General features: G+C 43.5%; 1 protein-coding gene across 5 annotated transcripts in view; it reads right to left on the bottom strand.

The window, feature by feature from the left end:
• The window catches only part of lrp1bb (low density lipoprotein receptor-related protein 1Bb), a 256,409-nt gene that overhangs the window by 70,100 nt on the left and 168,418 nt on the right, over positions 1-17,891 (bottom strand). For all 5 annotated transcript variants that reach the window (XM_087830079.1, XM_087830082.1, XM_087830080.1 and 2 more), the window contains 10 exons: positions 13,019-13,159; positions 12,799-12,924; positions 12,515-12,646; positions 7,203-7,337; positions 6,801-6,930; positions 5,876-6,002; positions 5,595-5,746; positions 4,784-4,908; positions 4,204-4,575; positions 448-637 (listed from right to left, as the gene is read on the bottom strand). In XM_087830079.1, coding sequence (XP_087686205.1) covers positions 448-637; positions 4,204-4,575; positions 4,784-4,908; positions 5,595-5,746; positions 5,876-6,002; positions 6,801-6,930; positions 7,203-7,337; positions 12,515-12,646; positions 12,799-12,924; positions 13,019-13,159 — 1,630 coding nt within the window. The remainder of the gene's footprint in view (positions 1-447; positions 638-4,203; positions 4,576-4,783; positions 4,909-5,594; positions 5,747-5,875; positions 6,003-6,800; positions 6,931-7,202; positions 7,338-12,514; positions 12,647-12,798; positions 12,925-13,018; positions 13,160-17,891) is intronic.

Genomic DNA, 17,891 nt, shown 5'->3' with positions numbered 1-17,891 from the left:
ACAACCGTCTGTAAAGATGAGCGATGTTGAAACAGAGCGCAGGCCGAGCACAGCCAAGTACTCACTGCCTGAGTCACAGCTCACAGTATTACAAATAACATGTAACATAAGTAAGAGGTTATGTGTAACGCATAACTAGATGGTTGAGGTGCTGCACTGCAATAATTAAACTAGAACCGCTCACCCCCATTAAATACTCATGACTGGTTTATGTTGTTATATACGCTCTTGAACCATGAAACAGAACTGGGAGCATGATCATGTGACTGGAATGCAGCGCGTGGCATGACAAAAGCAAAACTGTCCTTGAGAACAATCACCTTTGTGGTGATCAAACTTGGAGCACCTCAAATACCAAGCAGATAATATTCTGAGCTAAAGTCCCACATGTAACTAACAGATGCATGAGCGAATGGTGAAAAGTGCATTACGAGAAAGACGACTGACCTTTGACACTCATCCAGGGCCAGGACGTGTGGGTGGTCCTCCTCTGAAAGCGTCACCACAGCTTGCCTACTGATGGCGCCCGCTTGACTCTGGTCCACAGTTTGTCTGGTGATGGTGGATGTAGTGGAGCTGGTCCAGTACAGAGTGTCCCAACCTTTGTGGTAAGCCAGACCTTCCACTGAACCCACATCTGAAACAAGAGAAACATCAGACCACGGAGCAACAAAGTGACCTGAATGAGAGTCGGCGTTACGAGTCTGCCTTTTTATTCTAGCGAATAACGGAGTCACATGGGAAAAATAATCGTACTAAAGCAAGAGCGCCCATCTAAAACATCACATAGAGTAAAACAAAAGAAATAATCACTTTGGAGCTGGCATTCATTACGTTTATTGTTCATTTATTTATCTGTAAATGCAGATTCCAGCTATATGCCGCTGTCATCTCGGGCTCCAAACCTCAGAGTTGTCTGTTGTGTATAAATGTGTGAAAGCACTGACTTTGCTTGTAACAGATGGCAGGCACCAATTGTGTTAGAATTGGGATCGTGTTTCTTTTCTGACTGACAGGGAAATAACTTCATGCCTCACTACACTGGACAGACAGCTATTTGTTGATGCAAAAGTCACTCAGGAACCGAATGTGTTTTCATGGCAAACCAATTTCCAAAACATCGAATATGAAAAGACCTTTGCAGTTTCTCTTGTTATTGCATGAATATGACTGACAGAGATGGAACCTCCAGAGAGATGCGATTTTCAGCAGAAAATCTGGTCATATTCATGTTTGATTACTCACTGCAGTTTTCTTTTTCTACTCTTCGATTTATCGACTGAATATGACTTTCAGTGTTTCTCAATATCACTATTGTGGAGAAGTAAGGTCACAATAACTGCATTGTTGATCTAAGTTATGAAAGTGATGAGAAAGATTTTAAAAACAAACAACAACAAAAGCACCAGCAGAAAATATCCACCCATGTGTCCATGAGCCCACTTCTCGTCAGTATATCCTGGATCCTCAACACTTGACACAGACCATATTAAGGTGTGCAACATCCAAGGCACTAATGCTAGAGTGGTCAGTTTCCCTGGTAAGGAAGTAAGGCTAGCTGGGACCGCGTACACAGAGGCTGGGATAGTGTCCACCAGCGGTCCTAAACCCCCCGGGCCACGGCCTGGTACCGGTCCATGACTCGTCTGGTACTGGGCTGTGAGAGTTGAGGCTCGGGCGTGAAATTTATGGTTTTCAGGGTTTTTATCAATAACTTGGTTTCCCGTGATGTAGCTGTGTGTCTTATTTTGAAAGAAATATTTCTGCGTTACCATAGTGACCCGAGAGGAGGATGTTACTCTCAATGTTGTTGGTGCATTTCAGGAGGATGCTGCTAATAAAGTTACACAATTACTCAGTGAATTCACGTTTATTATTATAGTTACAAAATACCACAGTTTTTGTCATTTTATTTTGTTGTATTTATCCGCGACACCTTAAAGGCCAGTCCGTGAAACTATTGTCTGACATTAAACCGGTCCGTGGCACATAAAAGGGCGGGGAGCGCTGCTGTACAGAAACATCTGTGCCACATATGGACTATGTGTCTCAGATGTTCCCAAGTCCCGATAGGAGACGCCACCAAAGGTGGTCGAGAACAACAGTCCAAAGTCCTGTGGGACTTCAAGTTTCAGACAGATAAGCAGCTCATTTTCAGCCAACCAGGCATAGCGGCAGCTGACAAGGAGCAGAAGACTGTAGTTAATATAGACGTGCAAATCCCAGCAATATCAGAGAGAAAATAAAGGAGTACCAGGGGCTGAAGGAACATCTGGAGCAGATGTGCAAAGTCCAATGTGGGACCAATGGTGACAGGAGCATTAGGAGCGATCGTGGCTTAAGAGTTGGGTGTTTGTCTTGTAATCGGAAGGTTGCCGGTTCGAGCCCCGGCTCGGACAGTCTCGTTCGTTGTGTCCTTGGGCAAGACACTTCACCCGTTGCCTACTGATGTTGGCCAGAGGGGCCGATGGTGCGATACAGCAGCCTCGCTTCTGTCAGTCTGCCCCAGGGCAGCTGTGGCTACAACTGTAGCTCCACCAGTGTGTGGATGTGAGAGTGAATGAATAGTGGAATTGTAAAGCGCTTTCAGGGCCCCGAAAAGCGCTATATAAATGCAATCCATCATTATTATTCTAACCCAAACAGTGGAAGTGCAGCTCCAGCAGAGTACAGGTACAAAACCTCTGATGGTCTCCATCAAGAACAGCTAAGATGCAAACATTAATTAAGTGTACATTAAAGTAATTCAGTTGTCAAACGATTGTCTCGTGATTTTTCCTGTCACGCTTTTGTCTGTCAGAGCCAATTCTAACTGTCTGAATGGCAAACATGTGGCCAGTATGAGTTAATGTGGCTGCACCCCAGTATATAAAAACCCATAAACCAAACTCCAGAATACTTAAGACTCTACCTGAGTCAGCCGACCACTAATTAATAGCTTGCAATAAAAGCCGTCTGGCAGCTTGGAGTTTCTCTCAAATTGTTGGCCAGGCGAGGGACTAATTAATGGGGGACGCAGAGTTTAATTAGGGAAATATACATGATTAACATCTTCACCTTTCCTCAATGACAGGATTCAGGCAGAAACTTTTAGAATAAAATTGAAGATGCTGCAGAAGTAGATCCACCGCTGCCTAAACGTGGTCCGTGAAAAGAAGTATGGAGCAGGTGGATGTGCTGCTTTTAATCAACACACAAACAAACTCATTAGAAACCAGCAGGGTCACAGGATGGTATTTCTCTGTGCACTGTGGCTGCATCAAAAGAGCTTGTTTCCAGTGGTATTGTCGTGCATTATTATTATTATCACCACTTTCATTATGCATTTCACAAGTTTGAAGGTGTGAAGGACACTTACAAATCCTGACAGATGGTTCTCGGTAACGCTTGTTCATTTCTAGAAGATAAATAAATAAGTAGAAAGCTCCCTCAGCAGGAGCACTAAAGATGGGTCGGGGGATGGGTGAGAGTGGCTCAGTAACACTGTGCTAGCCTCTCCGCGCGAGGGGGCGGTGGTAAGGTGCTGAGCTCTGCTCCCTGTGGAAACGTCACTGAATGCCAGAGGACGTGAGCTGTGCAGAACGGAGACTTTCTGCTGCTCATCTGACTCCAGTCATGCTCATCACGACAGGACTGACTGAGCTGCAGTACAGAGAGAGGGATCGGTCCATGTTCAGTCAGTATGCAGAAAGCTTGGAACATAGATTATTTAAACCAGGCTGATTTGGTCTTTAAAAGGAGTAAAAGAGTAAAAAAAACTGATTGAAGAAGAAATGTCCCTCTTGACGTACATCAGTGCTACACTGATTTCTTAACAACCCTGCTTCCTAACTACAGGAGAAAGATGCATGCACAATTTCCTCAGAGCAGACGGATCATCGGAGCAGCACAGCGTCAGCCACGGTGCCACTTTACAGTCAAACTACATTTTTATGGCTTGCAACCCAGCAGACAGCCAAAACAGGTACAGGTGAGGACGGATAAATTAGAGAGTGTACAAACATGCAGCTCTGTGCATAAAGTGCAAGCTTCCGGATGTCAGGCACATGAAACTGCTGACTGAAAACACACCAAATACGGCTAATCCACACTGCAGAAAACCTCACTCGTCATCGTCTGCAGTGGTGGACCCACAGCTTCCCACAGAGGACTTGTTAGATGACATAAAATAACAGAAACGCTGTCAATATGGAATCCACTTACTTTCTGCGATGATGGATCTTCCTGTCCAGTCGTCGTTAATCATCTGGATATTTCCAAAATGGACATCGCTAAAAAAGATGCGGTTGGCTCCAGCTGTCTCCTGACTGTAGTCAAAGGCCAGCGTTATGACATTCTTGAAAAAAGTGGGATTTTCAAAAGGCTGCACGGGTGAGTTGAGGTCATTTTCATCAGAAAGGTGGATGCTTTTCAGGATAGTCCTTTCAGAGTAGAGTAGATAACCTTCATAGCGCTCACAGGCAAAGCCATCCTCTGCCAAGCGCCCGTGTGCACAGGAGCAGGTCCGGCGACCGCTGCCCAGGTGGAAGCACAGCTGCTGGCAGCCTCCGTTACTTCTGGCACAGGGGTTGGTGCCTTCAAAGCACAACATGTGTTTGATTAGTCACTGGCAGCCGTTTCTGCTGTGAGCAATCACGTTTAAATTGGCCCGCCTATACAAGTCAGATGAAAATCCAATCTACGGTCTGGGAGCCACAAATTTGGAATTCGATTGCATCAAAATCCACGAGCATAATAAGAGACAGGAAGTGAAACTGTGCGGCTATAATGTTTAAAAACGCACCTTTTTCTCTGCCTCTGGTGAAGACCGTCACATCTTTCAAATTAACCCCTAGACCGCTCCTCATGGTCACAGCCTCACTGGGATCCGTCTTCAAGCCTCGTCGGATTGAACCGTTTGAGTGGGCCCTGAAAGTCAGGAGAGTCGGAGAAGAACAATAATAAGGTTCTCTGTGTGAGCGTGGTGGGGTGAAGGATGGGGAAGTTACACAGACATACTGCAGGAGGCATCCTTTCAGCTGAAAACACTAAAACATTTTGTCAATACACATCAGAATCTACATCTAAATTCAGTTTTATTTCACTGTCATCATCACAGACTAGAGGGGACCGTGCTTCTGCTATCGCCGCACCCAAACTGGAATAATCTTCCACTTGATATCCGCATGTCAGAATCCAATGAATCGTTTAAATCACTCTTAAAAAACTGTTCAATGTAGCGTTTGAAGCTAATTAGTTTGACTTCCACCTGGTCTGCATTTGTTTTACATAACTGTAGTTGTTACTGTAACCATTACTCTTCTTTTCTTTGTCTATTGTTGGAATTCGCCTGCAGCACTCGTGTGAAGCACTTTGATGTCTTTGTAAATGTGCTATAGAAATACATTTTGATTGATTTTGTTTTTAATTTCAGACCTTTGTCAAACCCTAAACAAACACTAATATTTGTCTGGAGTATTAAAAAAAACAGGATTGCAGGAGCGTGTAATATTTCTCCTTGGAAGCCTTGAAAGGAGGGGAAGGGCGCTGCCAGGTTACTATAAAGGCTTTGCAAGCAAATGCAAGAGTTTGCATTTGAGAAAATAACAAATTACCTGTCAGACCAGTAGATGTAAGGCCCAAACACGGCCACGGAGAACAGGTCTACGTTGGCCATTGACAGTACAATCTCTCGGCTCTCACCGGTCTCAAGGTTGATCCTCTCGATCTTATCCGTGCGTGCGTCGCACCAATATAATGTATTTTCCTGGAAGGTAATTTTAAAATGCATAACACAAACTGCAGCTCTTTGTATGGTTAGATGTTAGCCACAAGACTGTAAGGTGAGCAAGGAGACAGGTACCGTACATGATATATTATCTGTGTGCGACTGTACCTCATAGTCTATGGAAATTCCATTGGGCCACGTGATGCCCGAGCTGACCAGGGTAACCTGGTCTGATCCATCCAGGCGGGAACGGCCGATGCAGGGGTTCTGACCCCACTCGGTCCAGAACAGATATCTGCCCAGATACACCTCATTTATTATTTGAGCTGTAGATTTTTAAAACATTTTTATCTTTGTTTAGGTGACATTTGCTTTGTAGGATGGTGCATATTAATGCTTAGAGGTGCAGCACATTTGGATACATTGTAACATATGCATGTTCTTATGTATTTATATAATTATCCTCCTGCTGGACAAAGCAAGCTGCCCTAAATTTCACTTTACTCTCCACCATTCTCTTAAAGGAGGTAAATTGTGGACAAGTATTTCTGAAATAGGTTGTATAATTAAAATAATGAGTGATCAGTATTATGAGGATGAACGTGAGCCACACTGGGATGCTGGCAACAGGCAGGACGGGTACAGCCTGCCATCTGCATGGCTCAGCAGAAGTCAGCACACTTGGCAACATTGTGTCAGTAAGTGCTGCTTACTGGAGACTGACTGCTTTACTGTGCTGTTGTAAGTGAACATCCTTGGACATCTGAAGCTTTAGACGGCTCCAAACAAGCCTGTCTGGCACACAGCAGCCACACCAGAGTCAAAGTCAGCCATTTTTTTCGCTCTGTGAATTTGATATTAACTGGTTCTGTGAGCTATGGTGGTATCACATAATAGGCTGACTGGATAAAGTGGCCACTGAGCGAATATGCGATGAGCCAGAATTGGCTTAATAAGACCTGCTTTGGTTTCTAGTTTTAGCAGCAAATGTATTTAATATATCTGCTGTTTACAGTAAGTGGTTTCTAAAACTATAGAGATGGCACTGATTGTAGGCTAAACAAACACACACACACACAGAGTCATTTCCTACCCCTTCTGTGGATGTACAGCGATGGCTCTGGGCTGATCGAGTCCTTCTGATATGACCACTGAGCGATATGCACCATTCAGGCGAGAGATTTCAATTAGATTGAAACCGTGGTCTGTCCAGTACAGGTTGCCTGTTTGGAAAGAAGCAATATTCATACATGTAATTAAAGTAGAATTCATCCTCCACGACACAGAAGTTAAAGACACAGTTCATTAAATCAAATTCTTTGCGTGCACTTTGTCACCAAAGCCTAATGGCTTTTGGCAATTCAGATCACAACAATGACATCGACTCGGTGCTATAACTAGAGGCGTGGCACCTAAAGTGTGAATTTTCAACAATCGATACAAACTTGACAGCCTGTGGAAATGACTCCAGGGCTCCAGCAGTGACGGTACTAACCAGCGATCCAGTCAACAGCAATGCCTTCCACACGGCTGATGCCGGTGGTAATGACGTCCTCCCTCCAGGTCTGGTCGCGTTTGGCTCGGGATATTCTGTTCAGTCCCATGTCTGTCCAGTACACAGTATCATTCCCTGCAAAATGCACCCTACGGTTAATAATAGGAGACGTGATGAAAGCTGCTGCCACAACAGTATCTGTGCCCTCAAACTAAGCAGCTCATGAAAGCACATTTTACTGTATCATGGCCCATTTCACCAGATTTGTGTGGCACAATAAAGCATGATAGCAGAAGCGCTAACAACTCAGGCACAGGTCCTTGTTGACATACAGCTGCTGGATGGAAAAGGCAAATGTTGGGAAAATTTTACAGGGCAGAATACGGCTCCATGCAAAACACGGTGTTGGTAAAACTGTAACGGGCCCGTTATCATTTTACGGCGCTGTTAAATAAGCTAATAAAATAGCGTGGTTTGCCTTTTTTATACTCTTGTCTTCAAGTGTATCTTTCTGCATGACTGTCAGTTAGGCTGCACAGGTTGTTAAGAGGGTAGCTGGCGTTATATGTTTAATTGCACGTTCGTATTCCCACCGCCTTTACACTCTGTTAACACAGAGATGATATATGACATAACACAGCTGCAGGGATTTCATCTGTTCTGCTCCAGCAACCTCCATTCTGTAATGACATGTAAATGTTATGTGTGAGCTATCAACTCCTGTTCTTGGATGGGCTTAGTAATACATTTGTGTGTTCACCTGTCCAAAATAATAAAGGTGAGGACCATCATCAATCTTGTTCTGTCCTTTAGTAATGTCTCATTTTATATTCAGCTTATTTCCTCTTTTCCAAAAGCCGTGGTCACACTTCAAGATTTCCAACGACCCCTGAGGTCTCTTGGATTCAGAACGAGGTTTTAGGTTTTCAAGAGTCGAGGGATGAGTCACTGACTTGTAACTACTGTATAATGAGGGACCTGACTTGGCTTTTTTCCCTGCACTCAGACTTTTTCTTAAGTCTGCAAAGGTTCACAGTCGTCCAGGTCATAGTCGTCTGAGGCAGTGTTTCCCAAACATAGGTGTGCTGTGAGAAATGATCAGGTGTGCTGTGGGAGATTATCTGGTTCCACCTCATTAGTACTCTAAGCGATCAGCATGAAGAACGGGCAGAACAATTATATTCTCTACCACTAGAGGGCAGTACAACTACCTGCTCTAATTAAATGGGTTGCCAAATGAGTAATAGTAAACAGAAGACAAAGAAGAAATTACATAATAGTCACGCTGTGAGACGACACAGCGCATAATAGCAATAGATAATAGGGGTGCAACATACACAAAATTCACGGTTAGGTTCAGTTTGATATTTTTTCGATACAAAAAAATGTTCATGCTTTTTTAATTTGTCATTTATTAAAATTATAAATATATATTTTAACTCAAAAGTACAGTTTTTAAATTTAATGTTGCTGAAACAACAAAGGGATAAAAATCTATCTGATGGAGAAATCACTCATCTTTAGAAAAGAGAGTTTATTACAGAGAAATGGCTCTTTCCAAAATAAAAGCTATACTATATGCTTCTTCTGGGCTATATTCTCAGCAGCATATTAAACATATCAGGTCCCCATAAGGAGAATCATGTGCTAACGCTGTCTAAATGACTCGGGTAAAGTTTGTAGCATGCCTGCTTGTTGTTTTTGTCTGCTTCCACTTGTCTTTGCACTAGGATGATGTCGGCATAAATGTGCAGTCATATTCGTTGTGTTCCCACTAGTGTTGTCAGCGTTAATCTCGTTAAAATGACGTTAATGCCACAACACGGCAAATCTCCGTTAACGAGCTACCACGGATTGCCCAGTGCGTGGGGCTGGACAGCGTCAACACGTTAACGAGCTAACTGCGCTAACGCACTAGTTCCCACCAATGTAATTGAGCATTGCGTGGCACATCCGACATACTGTTTTACTTTTGTCCATGACACGCTTACCTTCAGGGTCATACGTCACATGAAAACCAAAATAGTTCTGAAGGCCAGATCTGAATGAGGGTGGGGGAGGTTCAATTTGCCATGTTGCAACGATCTTAGCTTCTGTCTTGCTAGCTTGCGCTGCACTCGACAGTGCAGCCTAGGCAGTAGTCGAACGCAGATTCACTGAGCTCTCAACACAGACAGCATCATCAGAAGAAAAGTCGATAAAACAAATTTAAAAATTTGTATTGTTCATACATATGCGTACCGAACCGAAAGCACTGTATCCAACGGTTCAATATCAATACGAGTATCGTTGCACCCCTAATAGATAAATATCTGAAAAGAAAAAGTAGTCAGTCTGGTCCTGGTGAAAACTCTGACCCAGGTGAAGGCCCAGCGTGAGTAGTGGTCAGAAGAAAGCAAAAAATCTATAGTGGGGACAAACCGAGCCAGTTCTGCTATGTCTGGTGCGCTGGGGAAAATGATCAATATGCTTTTTGTCACATTTTTTTTTGGTGGTGTGCCGTGTGATTTTTCTAATGTGAAATATGTGCAGTGGATCCAAAAGGCTGTGAAACACTGTCTGTGGAGCTCGAAAAGAAGGTTCTCTAAGTTAAACTTTAACGAGTCCAGTCACCGTCTTTTCAAGCTTCTTAGAAGTTTTTCTTAATAAGAAATAAATGGATTTAATGAACCCTTTAAGACTTTAAATCTAATGGCATCACTTACTTCAGTTTCTTCACTAGGTTTGATGTTTTGGGAATCCTGAATATTTGTATAAAATTAGTTTGCACCATTTTTACATGATTCATGATTTACATCATATAATGATATCTTTGCTATAGCAGTGAATGAGTTTATCTTTGCCAGCATAAGGATGGTGTCTGGGATAAAAGCGAGTGTGTCAGCTGCAATAATGATTTAGAACCTAAAGATTGAGTTATTTTAACAGCCTCCAACATTAAAGTAGACATTTATAGAAGAAAGAAAACGGTTCTCACTGAAGGTACAAAGAACAAACACGATTTACCACTCAAGGCAAAAACACAACGTCAAATACAACCAGGCTGCTAAGGAGCTAACAGCTGGTGACGAGCGACCTAGATGTAAACAGATGACTCCACAAGCATGCAAGCTCCACATCCCAGGAAACGCTGCATGGCTGCATTTACATGATGGAAAACCAGAGCGTTAAGGAGCCGAGCTGGTTAAAAACTCGAGCAAAGGTACAACATTGCAGCATGTGAGGATATTACTCAGGCTCCTGAAGACGTACAAAGTTTATTAGTGAATGTGGTCCTCTGCTCATTTACAAAGAACAGTCGAATTTTGTGATTTTGGATAGTTTGGCTTTAATGGAGGTGGTGGTGGAATCAGATTAAGAGTGAAAAGACTGCCAAAAGTCAATAAGGGTTTCCCATTGCTCTATTTTCTCCCTCCCCGTCACCTCCCCTGTCATCTGTCCTCCTCCAGACACCCAGAAATCAATCTGACACATTTTGAAAAATGTCCCAATTCCGGTCTATCTGGGAGAGACGATGGAGAGAGAAGCTGAGGATGCACAGGTGTGGAAGTGTTTTTACGCATGACGGATGAAATATATAAATCATGTCAGGAGCAGGACTAAAGAAATGAATCAAGTGTTCCTTTGTATTTATAAGTTGTTTCATTTTTTATGATGACACCTTCCCTCCACCATTTGTGATGTGAGTATGACATCTAAGATCATCAAACAGAGCAGCAGGCTGTAACAAACCAAGAATCACATCACATTTAATTGACACGGCTTGGAACAAGGCTGAGAGAAAAGCACGTCTGCTGCTGCACAATGCCTTAACTCGACTCCTCATCTATCGCTTCCTTGTTTCCTTGCTTACATCTTTGGTGGGAGGGGCTAATATCGAGGAGATTCAAGGATTTAGAAAGTGAACAATGAGACAAGGAGTTGGATTCATCCTATCTGACCAACCTCACCTACAACCAAAACAACTAAGCTATCAAATGTTGGGATACTTAAATGAAAATGCAGGAAATGACCAGAATTCCATGTGTGGTGTTCACTGCATCAAAAATGTTTCCATTTTATAAAACAATACTCACTCGGTAATTGTTTCCCAGTGACAGGAGAGCAAAATCACAGACTGCATGTGGAATTACCCAAACAACATTTTCAGGATACAGTATGTGTTTGTTTGTACTTGTGGTTTGTTGTGCATGTAATCTCCTTTACACAATTTCCCCACAGACTTGTTATCATGCTTCGACAGCACCCTACACGTATCACAGAGAATGGACGTTTCCGGTCTCTGGTATGTTTATAGCTTTTATTAGAATAATAAATCGAATATGTTTGCACATCATGTGAGAGGAAACAATAAACATCAGCACAAGCTGCTGGTTTGTGCTTTGCAACGTGATGCTAGCTTCATGTTGTGGTGCATCTTGGGAATTTCTTTGGATTAGGATTGTTTACATGGAAAATGGTGGATGTTATTCATGAGGCGTGGTGCTCATTCATCTGGACGAGTTAAGCTCGACCATTATTTAAAAGATACACAAAGCCCAGAGCAGCAAAGATCTTTATCTTCTCTTTAATAACTCAAGAAAGAGGAAATAAAGCGAATATGAGAGTGTGGCAGCAGCTGTGTAGTATTTGTGTACAGGTGCTATGACTAATGCACGCCAGTGTTTCTAGCTTGACATTATAAAGCACTGGAGCAGCACGTCTTCAGGGGTTGTGTGTCCTTAAGCCTTTGGGGCTTTAAGACTTGACTCAGTTCAGGGATGGTGAATGCATTCCTCTGACTGAGTACTTAAAGACAAACCTTTATATTTACATAAGTCATTATTATTATTGATTCTGAATCTTTTCATCATTCTGCCTTTACAGATCTCACACTCCCAGAATCCTTCACAGGTTACGGCTGCTTCGAGTATCAAACACATACTGCTGAGCAGGTCCCCTCATGCTGACCTGTTGGGGCACAAATTTGGGTTTGAGTGCCAGGCCCCACAGGGTCTGCATGTATGTCAGGTAGAACAAGTCCAAGTATCCACATCTATGCCAGGACTCCACCCATCCCAGCACTGCCGTATAATGGCATGCATAATGCTATCCACTTCACTTATCAGGGGTATTTAATATTGTAACACTGGTGCGGTGCAACCTGATCTGATCAGAGCGGACAGCTGCAGCAGTTCCAGATAAGGACGACTTTAAAACCAGGAGCAATATAAAGTGTGTAGGTTTAATAAAATGTCAGATTCTTTAAGCTCTCAGCGTCTAACGTCACGTTTTAACAGGTCTCCACTATCCACTTATATGATTGCACGTACCTGCGTGAAAGTCGACTCCCACAGCAAAAAGCGTTCCTGTGATGGGCATGAGGGCTTCGCTGTTGTCATTCGGGTCAAGAGCAATTCCCCGGATTCCCTCATGGATGGAATACATTAGAAATGAGTCAACACCTAAAGAATCACAGAGGGATCTATTAGAGCGCAGATAAAAGCATTAAAGCTCAAGAACTCACGAATGCCCTTTGACGCACGTCGAGATTATTCATTTATCCACAACCTCACACTGAGGGTAACGAAAGGCTCAAAGAAACTGGGAATCGTACCTTCGCAAGACGTGCGATCGCTACGCAAGTTGTAGCCAACGGTGCAGGAGCAGCTGCGGGTGTTCTCTGAAGTTGGGAAGCACAGCTGCGAGCATCCTCCGTTGTTTACTTGGCACTGATTTCTTCCTGATTATTAAAACAAAACCAGCAAAAGGGCGACAGTGACGCACCATCAGCAGGCATGTCCATCTTTGTGAATCACGTGAGAGAGGCTGCTTACCTTTCTGGCTGTCCCTGTCGTACACCTTCATGTGAACCACCCCGCCCGTCTTATTTCTCAAAACAACAAGGTTGCGCCCGTCTCTCTTGGTGACCGTTCCCAGCCGTCCTGATTCCTCATCTGCCCACCAGAGTTTTCCACCTGTAGCCAGCAAAGAAAATCTGAATTAACTCCATTTTTAGAGCAAGGCCAAAGAGCATTTTCCTTTCTTTTTCACAATATGGTACAAATGAGTTCTTGAAAACACAAGCAGGCAAATGCCATCCTTCAAAGTGCAAATGCTGAGCTTCAGCCTGCACTCTAATCTCCTAAAGCTGGCACACTTATTCCTTAAAGCCTGTTAATAATTGAGGCCTTCTCTGAGCTGATTTCAGATTAAAAGTGGGTTTCCTGTCTCGCCTGAGTTTCAGCCTTGAACTGCAGGAAGGTTTTTAGCTCCACTGAAGCTTTTCCATGAACTTGAAAGACAAACGTTTCCATTACCGACTGAAGCGGGCATCACATTCCTACAAACAGATAGAAATACAGCATGTGCTGTTTGACCAAAGGGGCTGCTGACTGCTGCACACCAAGCCCAGCACCTCTGTCCTCAGCAGATATCAGTGACGCACAGTCCTCGCCAGGCGCTTTGCCATTTACTCGACAGGCGTGACAGGAACTTCTCATTTTACAATCCCACTGAGGTGACAAGTAAAAAGGAGTTAAGTGAGTCCTCTCCTTCCAGGATAAACATCAGAGGAGGTGAAGATGACCTCATTCTAGAAAGGATAAAACCACAAAAATGAACACAGTATCTATAACATACCCCATAATTAGGTCACACAAACGTGGCTATAACAGACTGTATGTTGTAAAAGCTAAGAGCGGTGGAGGCCGGAGGACTCACCTTTGCATTTTCATACAAATCCCCAACAGAGGAATTACTGAGCTGAGCAGCAGCAGCAGCAGCAGCAGCAGCAGCAGCAGCAGCGAGCGCTCATTAAATGCCTCCTTCTTTAGAGCAATGTCAATTACCAGCACATTTCTTTTTCCTGCTTTGTGCTAATGCAACCATTCAGAGCAGCGCTGCTCCTGGACACAACCTGGTGCAATTCAACACCCTCTTGAATTAGATTAGCAACCTAACTTAAATGACAGATGCATTCTCATCCAAGACAACATGTTAAGTACCATCTAGAAAATGTGCCCTGTACATTTTCCAGCATCACTTCCTGGAAGGCACGACGTTCTTTAGTTCTCTTGCACGTTTTGCGTCACTGCATTCAACCACCCACACACACCCACCCACTCACACACACCCACCGACTCACACACACACACACCAACACACACCCACCGACTCACACACACACACACACACACACCAACACACACCCACCCATTCACACTCACCCACACCCACAGAAACAATTCCCGCTTCCATTAACAGCTTTAGGCTGAATGCCATCCTTAAAAGAAATGTAAAACTCGCTTCCACAAATCAGGTAAATTCCCATGAGTGGGAATGACAGTCTTCGTGCAGTTTACAAAACATTACACCCCGGAGGGCACGCTAGCCGAGATTAGCTTTGCACCCCGTGTTAATTTAATGCCGTTGGGATCACTGGCTAGGTGCGATTGCTCACTTGTGGCACATCATATTCAATTTCCACCTCAACTGCTAGTTTGATCCCCGGCAATTCACGGCTGATGGATCACTCACACCTTCTGAAATAAGCCCTCTCTTCTCCCTCAAGCCAATCCAATTATTACAGAGCCTTAGGACCGAGTGGGTCAAACTTGTGTCACTAACTGTGCCTTCATTATACCTTTTCACAGCCAGCGTGAGCAATCACTAAGACATGAAGGCAAAATGAAAAGCCAGCACCCCATCATGGAGAAACGTACGATTCTTCCCTCAGAAGTGCGTTCCCGATTACCAGTGCAAATCTGCTAAACCCTTTTTCATGCTCGTCTGCCTGGTTTTACGACTGCATCTACCTCCCACTGTGACAGAGATACAGATTCATCATTTGTAAACAAGCTTTCATCGCTCACGCACGATGGTTCTTCGGAGTAACCTCAACCACTTCAAATATGACTAACTGATCAATCAAGCTTGTAAACGACCAGAGACGAGAACAAATGCTTCTCAGATTTATGCTCATTAATGCTGATTGCTCCAGTAACCACAAAGGACACAAAAGCCTTTAATTCACTGGTACTGATACTCTGATGTTACCTACAGTTTTTATCCCCACCAGAGCAGACAATGCATGCTTTTAGTTGCAAATCCATATTACAGTCATGCTGGCATATGTATTAGTATATTTCTTCTTTGTTCTTTACTGAACTACAAAGACGAAGGAAAGTGAGAGAAAAAATATACAGAACTCTGTGGTAAACACAGCAAATGGTCACCAAATGCACTTAACTGCAAATCACACCATGCCGATAAAACTAAAGCTGCAAAGGGACATTTTCTGTAATGGGCATCGCTGACAGGCTGTGCACTCGCCAACAACAAAAGAAGCTCAGGAGTGGAAAATGACCTGTCTGGCTGCTGTCCTGCTCTCTTCCACCAGCCTCATTTTCAGCTGACCTGTAACTTTTACAGGTTCGTGCTCAATGATCTACAGCAAAGGAGGACTGAATGTTGGCATCACGAAACACGATAACATAAACCCTACAAAACCGCTTCTGTTCCTCGTTTCTGGCAGACGGGCGCGTCCATAATTTGTTGCACAAACACACTATTTTGTAGGTTTGTCTCTGCACAACAACAACCACACAGGCAGAAATTTTCCTTTAACTTTTTCATTTTTAATCAGAGCCTGATAGTAAACTGGACACGTGACACGAGCACTTTGAGTTTCCTGCTCTGTTGGTACGTCGGAACAACTGAAGCGGACACAGCTCATTCATGTTTTTACATTTGTATTTCAGAGCTTTTTGCAGTGATTTTAAATGTAAAAAGGCCAAATCTGTCACATTGTTAAAAAGAAGGCATGCACTCGCCAGCCCAGCAACACGGCGCCGATAAGAACAAGAAGGTCAGATTAGAGTTTTCCTAAAGCATCTCGAGAAGCCTGCGCAGTCCTGAAACAAGATGAAGCCAAGACTGATGCATAAGGTTAGACACAGCTCATGATCAGAGGCCGACCACACTATCTGTCAACCATGCTGGGGCAGTTTAAGCCTCTGAAAATGGGTCATGAAATATAACAAATCCTGTAGTTGGTAAAAAGTTAATGTGTTAAAAAAGTGAAACATCGTCCAATCATAAATCTGTATTACTGGTGTTTAACCAGTACAATTCCTCTGTTTTACCAAACGTAATGGTAAAGCAGCAAAGTACGGTTCGGTCGATCAATCAGCTTCTTCAAGATAACAAAATGTGGATAATTGTGATTGATGTAGACTTGCAGACATCATTTCACTGTTTTGCTGCAGCTGCTCCTGCACAGGAGCGCAGCTATTAGTCTGTGTCACCTCACATTCTACATCCCATTTGTGAAATGCAATAATGAAGTCTCCAGTGTCCATTCCTGCACAGCCAAAGTATTCACTATAGAAATGCCCACAAAAATAAACCTAAAAATTGTGGCTTACACGTGCAGAAAGCTAATAGTGTACAAAACAGTGGGACTCCATCCTGCCACTGCTGTGTTATTCTGCAACACAGTAATTAATACTCTGTGCACATGCTGACAGATACCCACCGCACAGAAAACGAAGGCCTGTCATGGTTAATAACATGCTTCAAGAACACGCTGAATCACTCTGACAACACTCTTCCATTTCATATTTTAGTTTTTTGTTTGTTTGTTTTTTCTTTTTTTCCCTTCAAATCACAGTTTGCTTCAGACCCACACACAAAAAACCAAAAAAGTCTCTCTTCAATAAGCCTTTGTTTGCTCTCTTCCCATTACCAATCTTGGCAAGTGTAATGCATTCACATAGCTCACTGGGAGGTTTCCCAATTGTCAAGGTGCAGCAGTGTGGAAGTGAAACAATTTAAAATTCAAATTCTGCTCTGCAGCTTCAAAGAATAAGAGGTGAAATAAACACATCAATGAAACAAACGTGAAACGAATGAAATGGGACTGAAGTCTGAACCGTGGACACTGCAGTGGACGCTTTAGCATTAAAGATGCTGTGTGTGTAATATTTGTGTCCAGCACAGACACTGCAACGACTTGCAACAACGCAACAATGACCGCGACGATCATCGTGCAGCTATTATTTTTAAAACTTGTTGTCTCTGCTGGCGCTTGTTTTCTTTTCAGAGTCAGTTTGATAAAAAAAAACGTTTTGATGCAGATCCAAAGATCCTTCACTGAGTCATGTCCATTAGCTTTGCTGCACATCACAGCCACCGAGATCTTTAGCAGTGTTATTTATCACTCCACCAAAGTAGATTGCTGTACAGTTCGTGGCATCACTATTGTTTAAATAGATATATAATCATGGGTCTAATCCCGAGCTCAGCCCTGCTTCCGAGATCAGACGAGATGGGGCGTGCTCAGGGTGCTGTGCCCGTAAGTATCCCACAGTGGTTAGCAATGTTGCCTCACAGTAAGAATTTCAATTCAGTTCAATTCCACCATCAGGCCGGGTATTTCTGATTTTACATGTTCTCCCCGTGTTTGCGTGGGTTCTTCCCGGGTCCTCCAACTTCCTCCCACAGTCCAAAAACACGCAGTTAGACAGGTCAGGTTAACTGCTGATTCTAAAATTCACACAGGTTTAAATGTGAGTGCGAATGGTTGTCTGTCTCTGTGTGTTAGCCCTGCGACAGACTGGCGAGCTGCCCAGGGTGTACCCTGCCTCTCGCCCTATAACACCTAGGATAGGCTCCGCCCCCTGAGACCCTGAAAAGGATGGATGGGTC

This window comes from Neolamprologus brichardi, chromosome 16, assembly GCF_056152115.1.
Source record: "Neolamprologus brichardi isolate AB-2024 chromosome 16, ASM5615211v1, whole genome shotgun sequence".
Classification (NCBI taxonomy): Eukaryota; Metazoa; Chordata; class Actinopteri; order Cichliformes; family Cichlidae; genus Neolamprologus; species Neolamprologus brichardi.
This window is presented reverse-complemented; position numbering and strand designations above follow the sequence as displayed.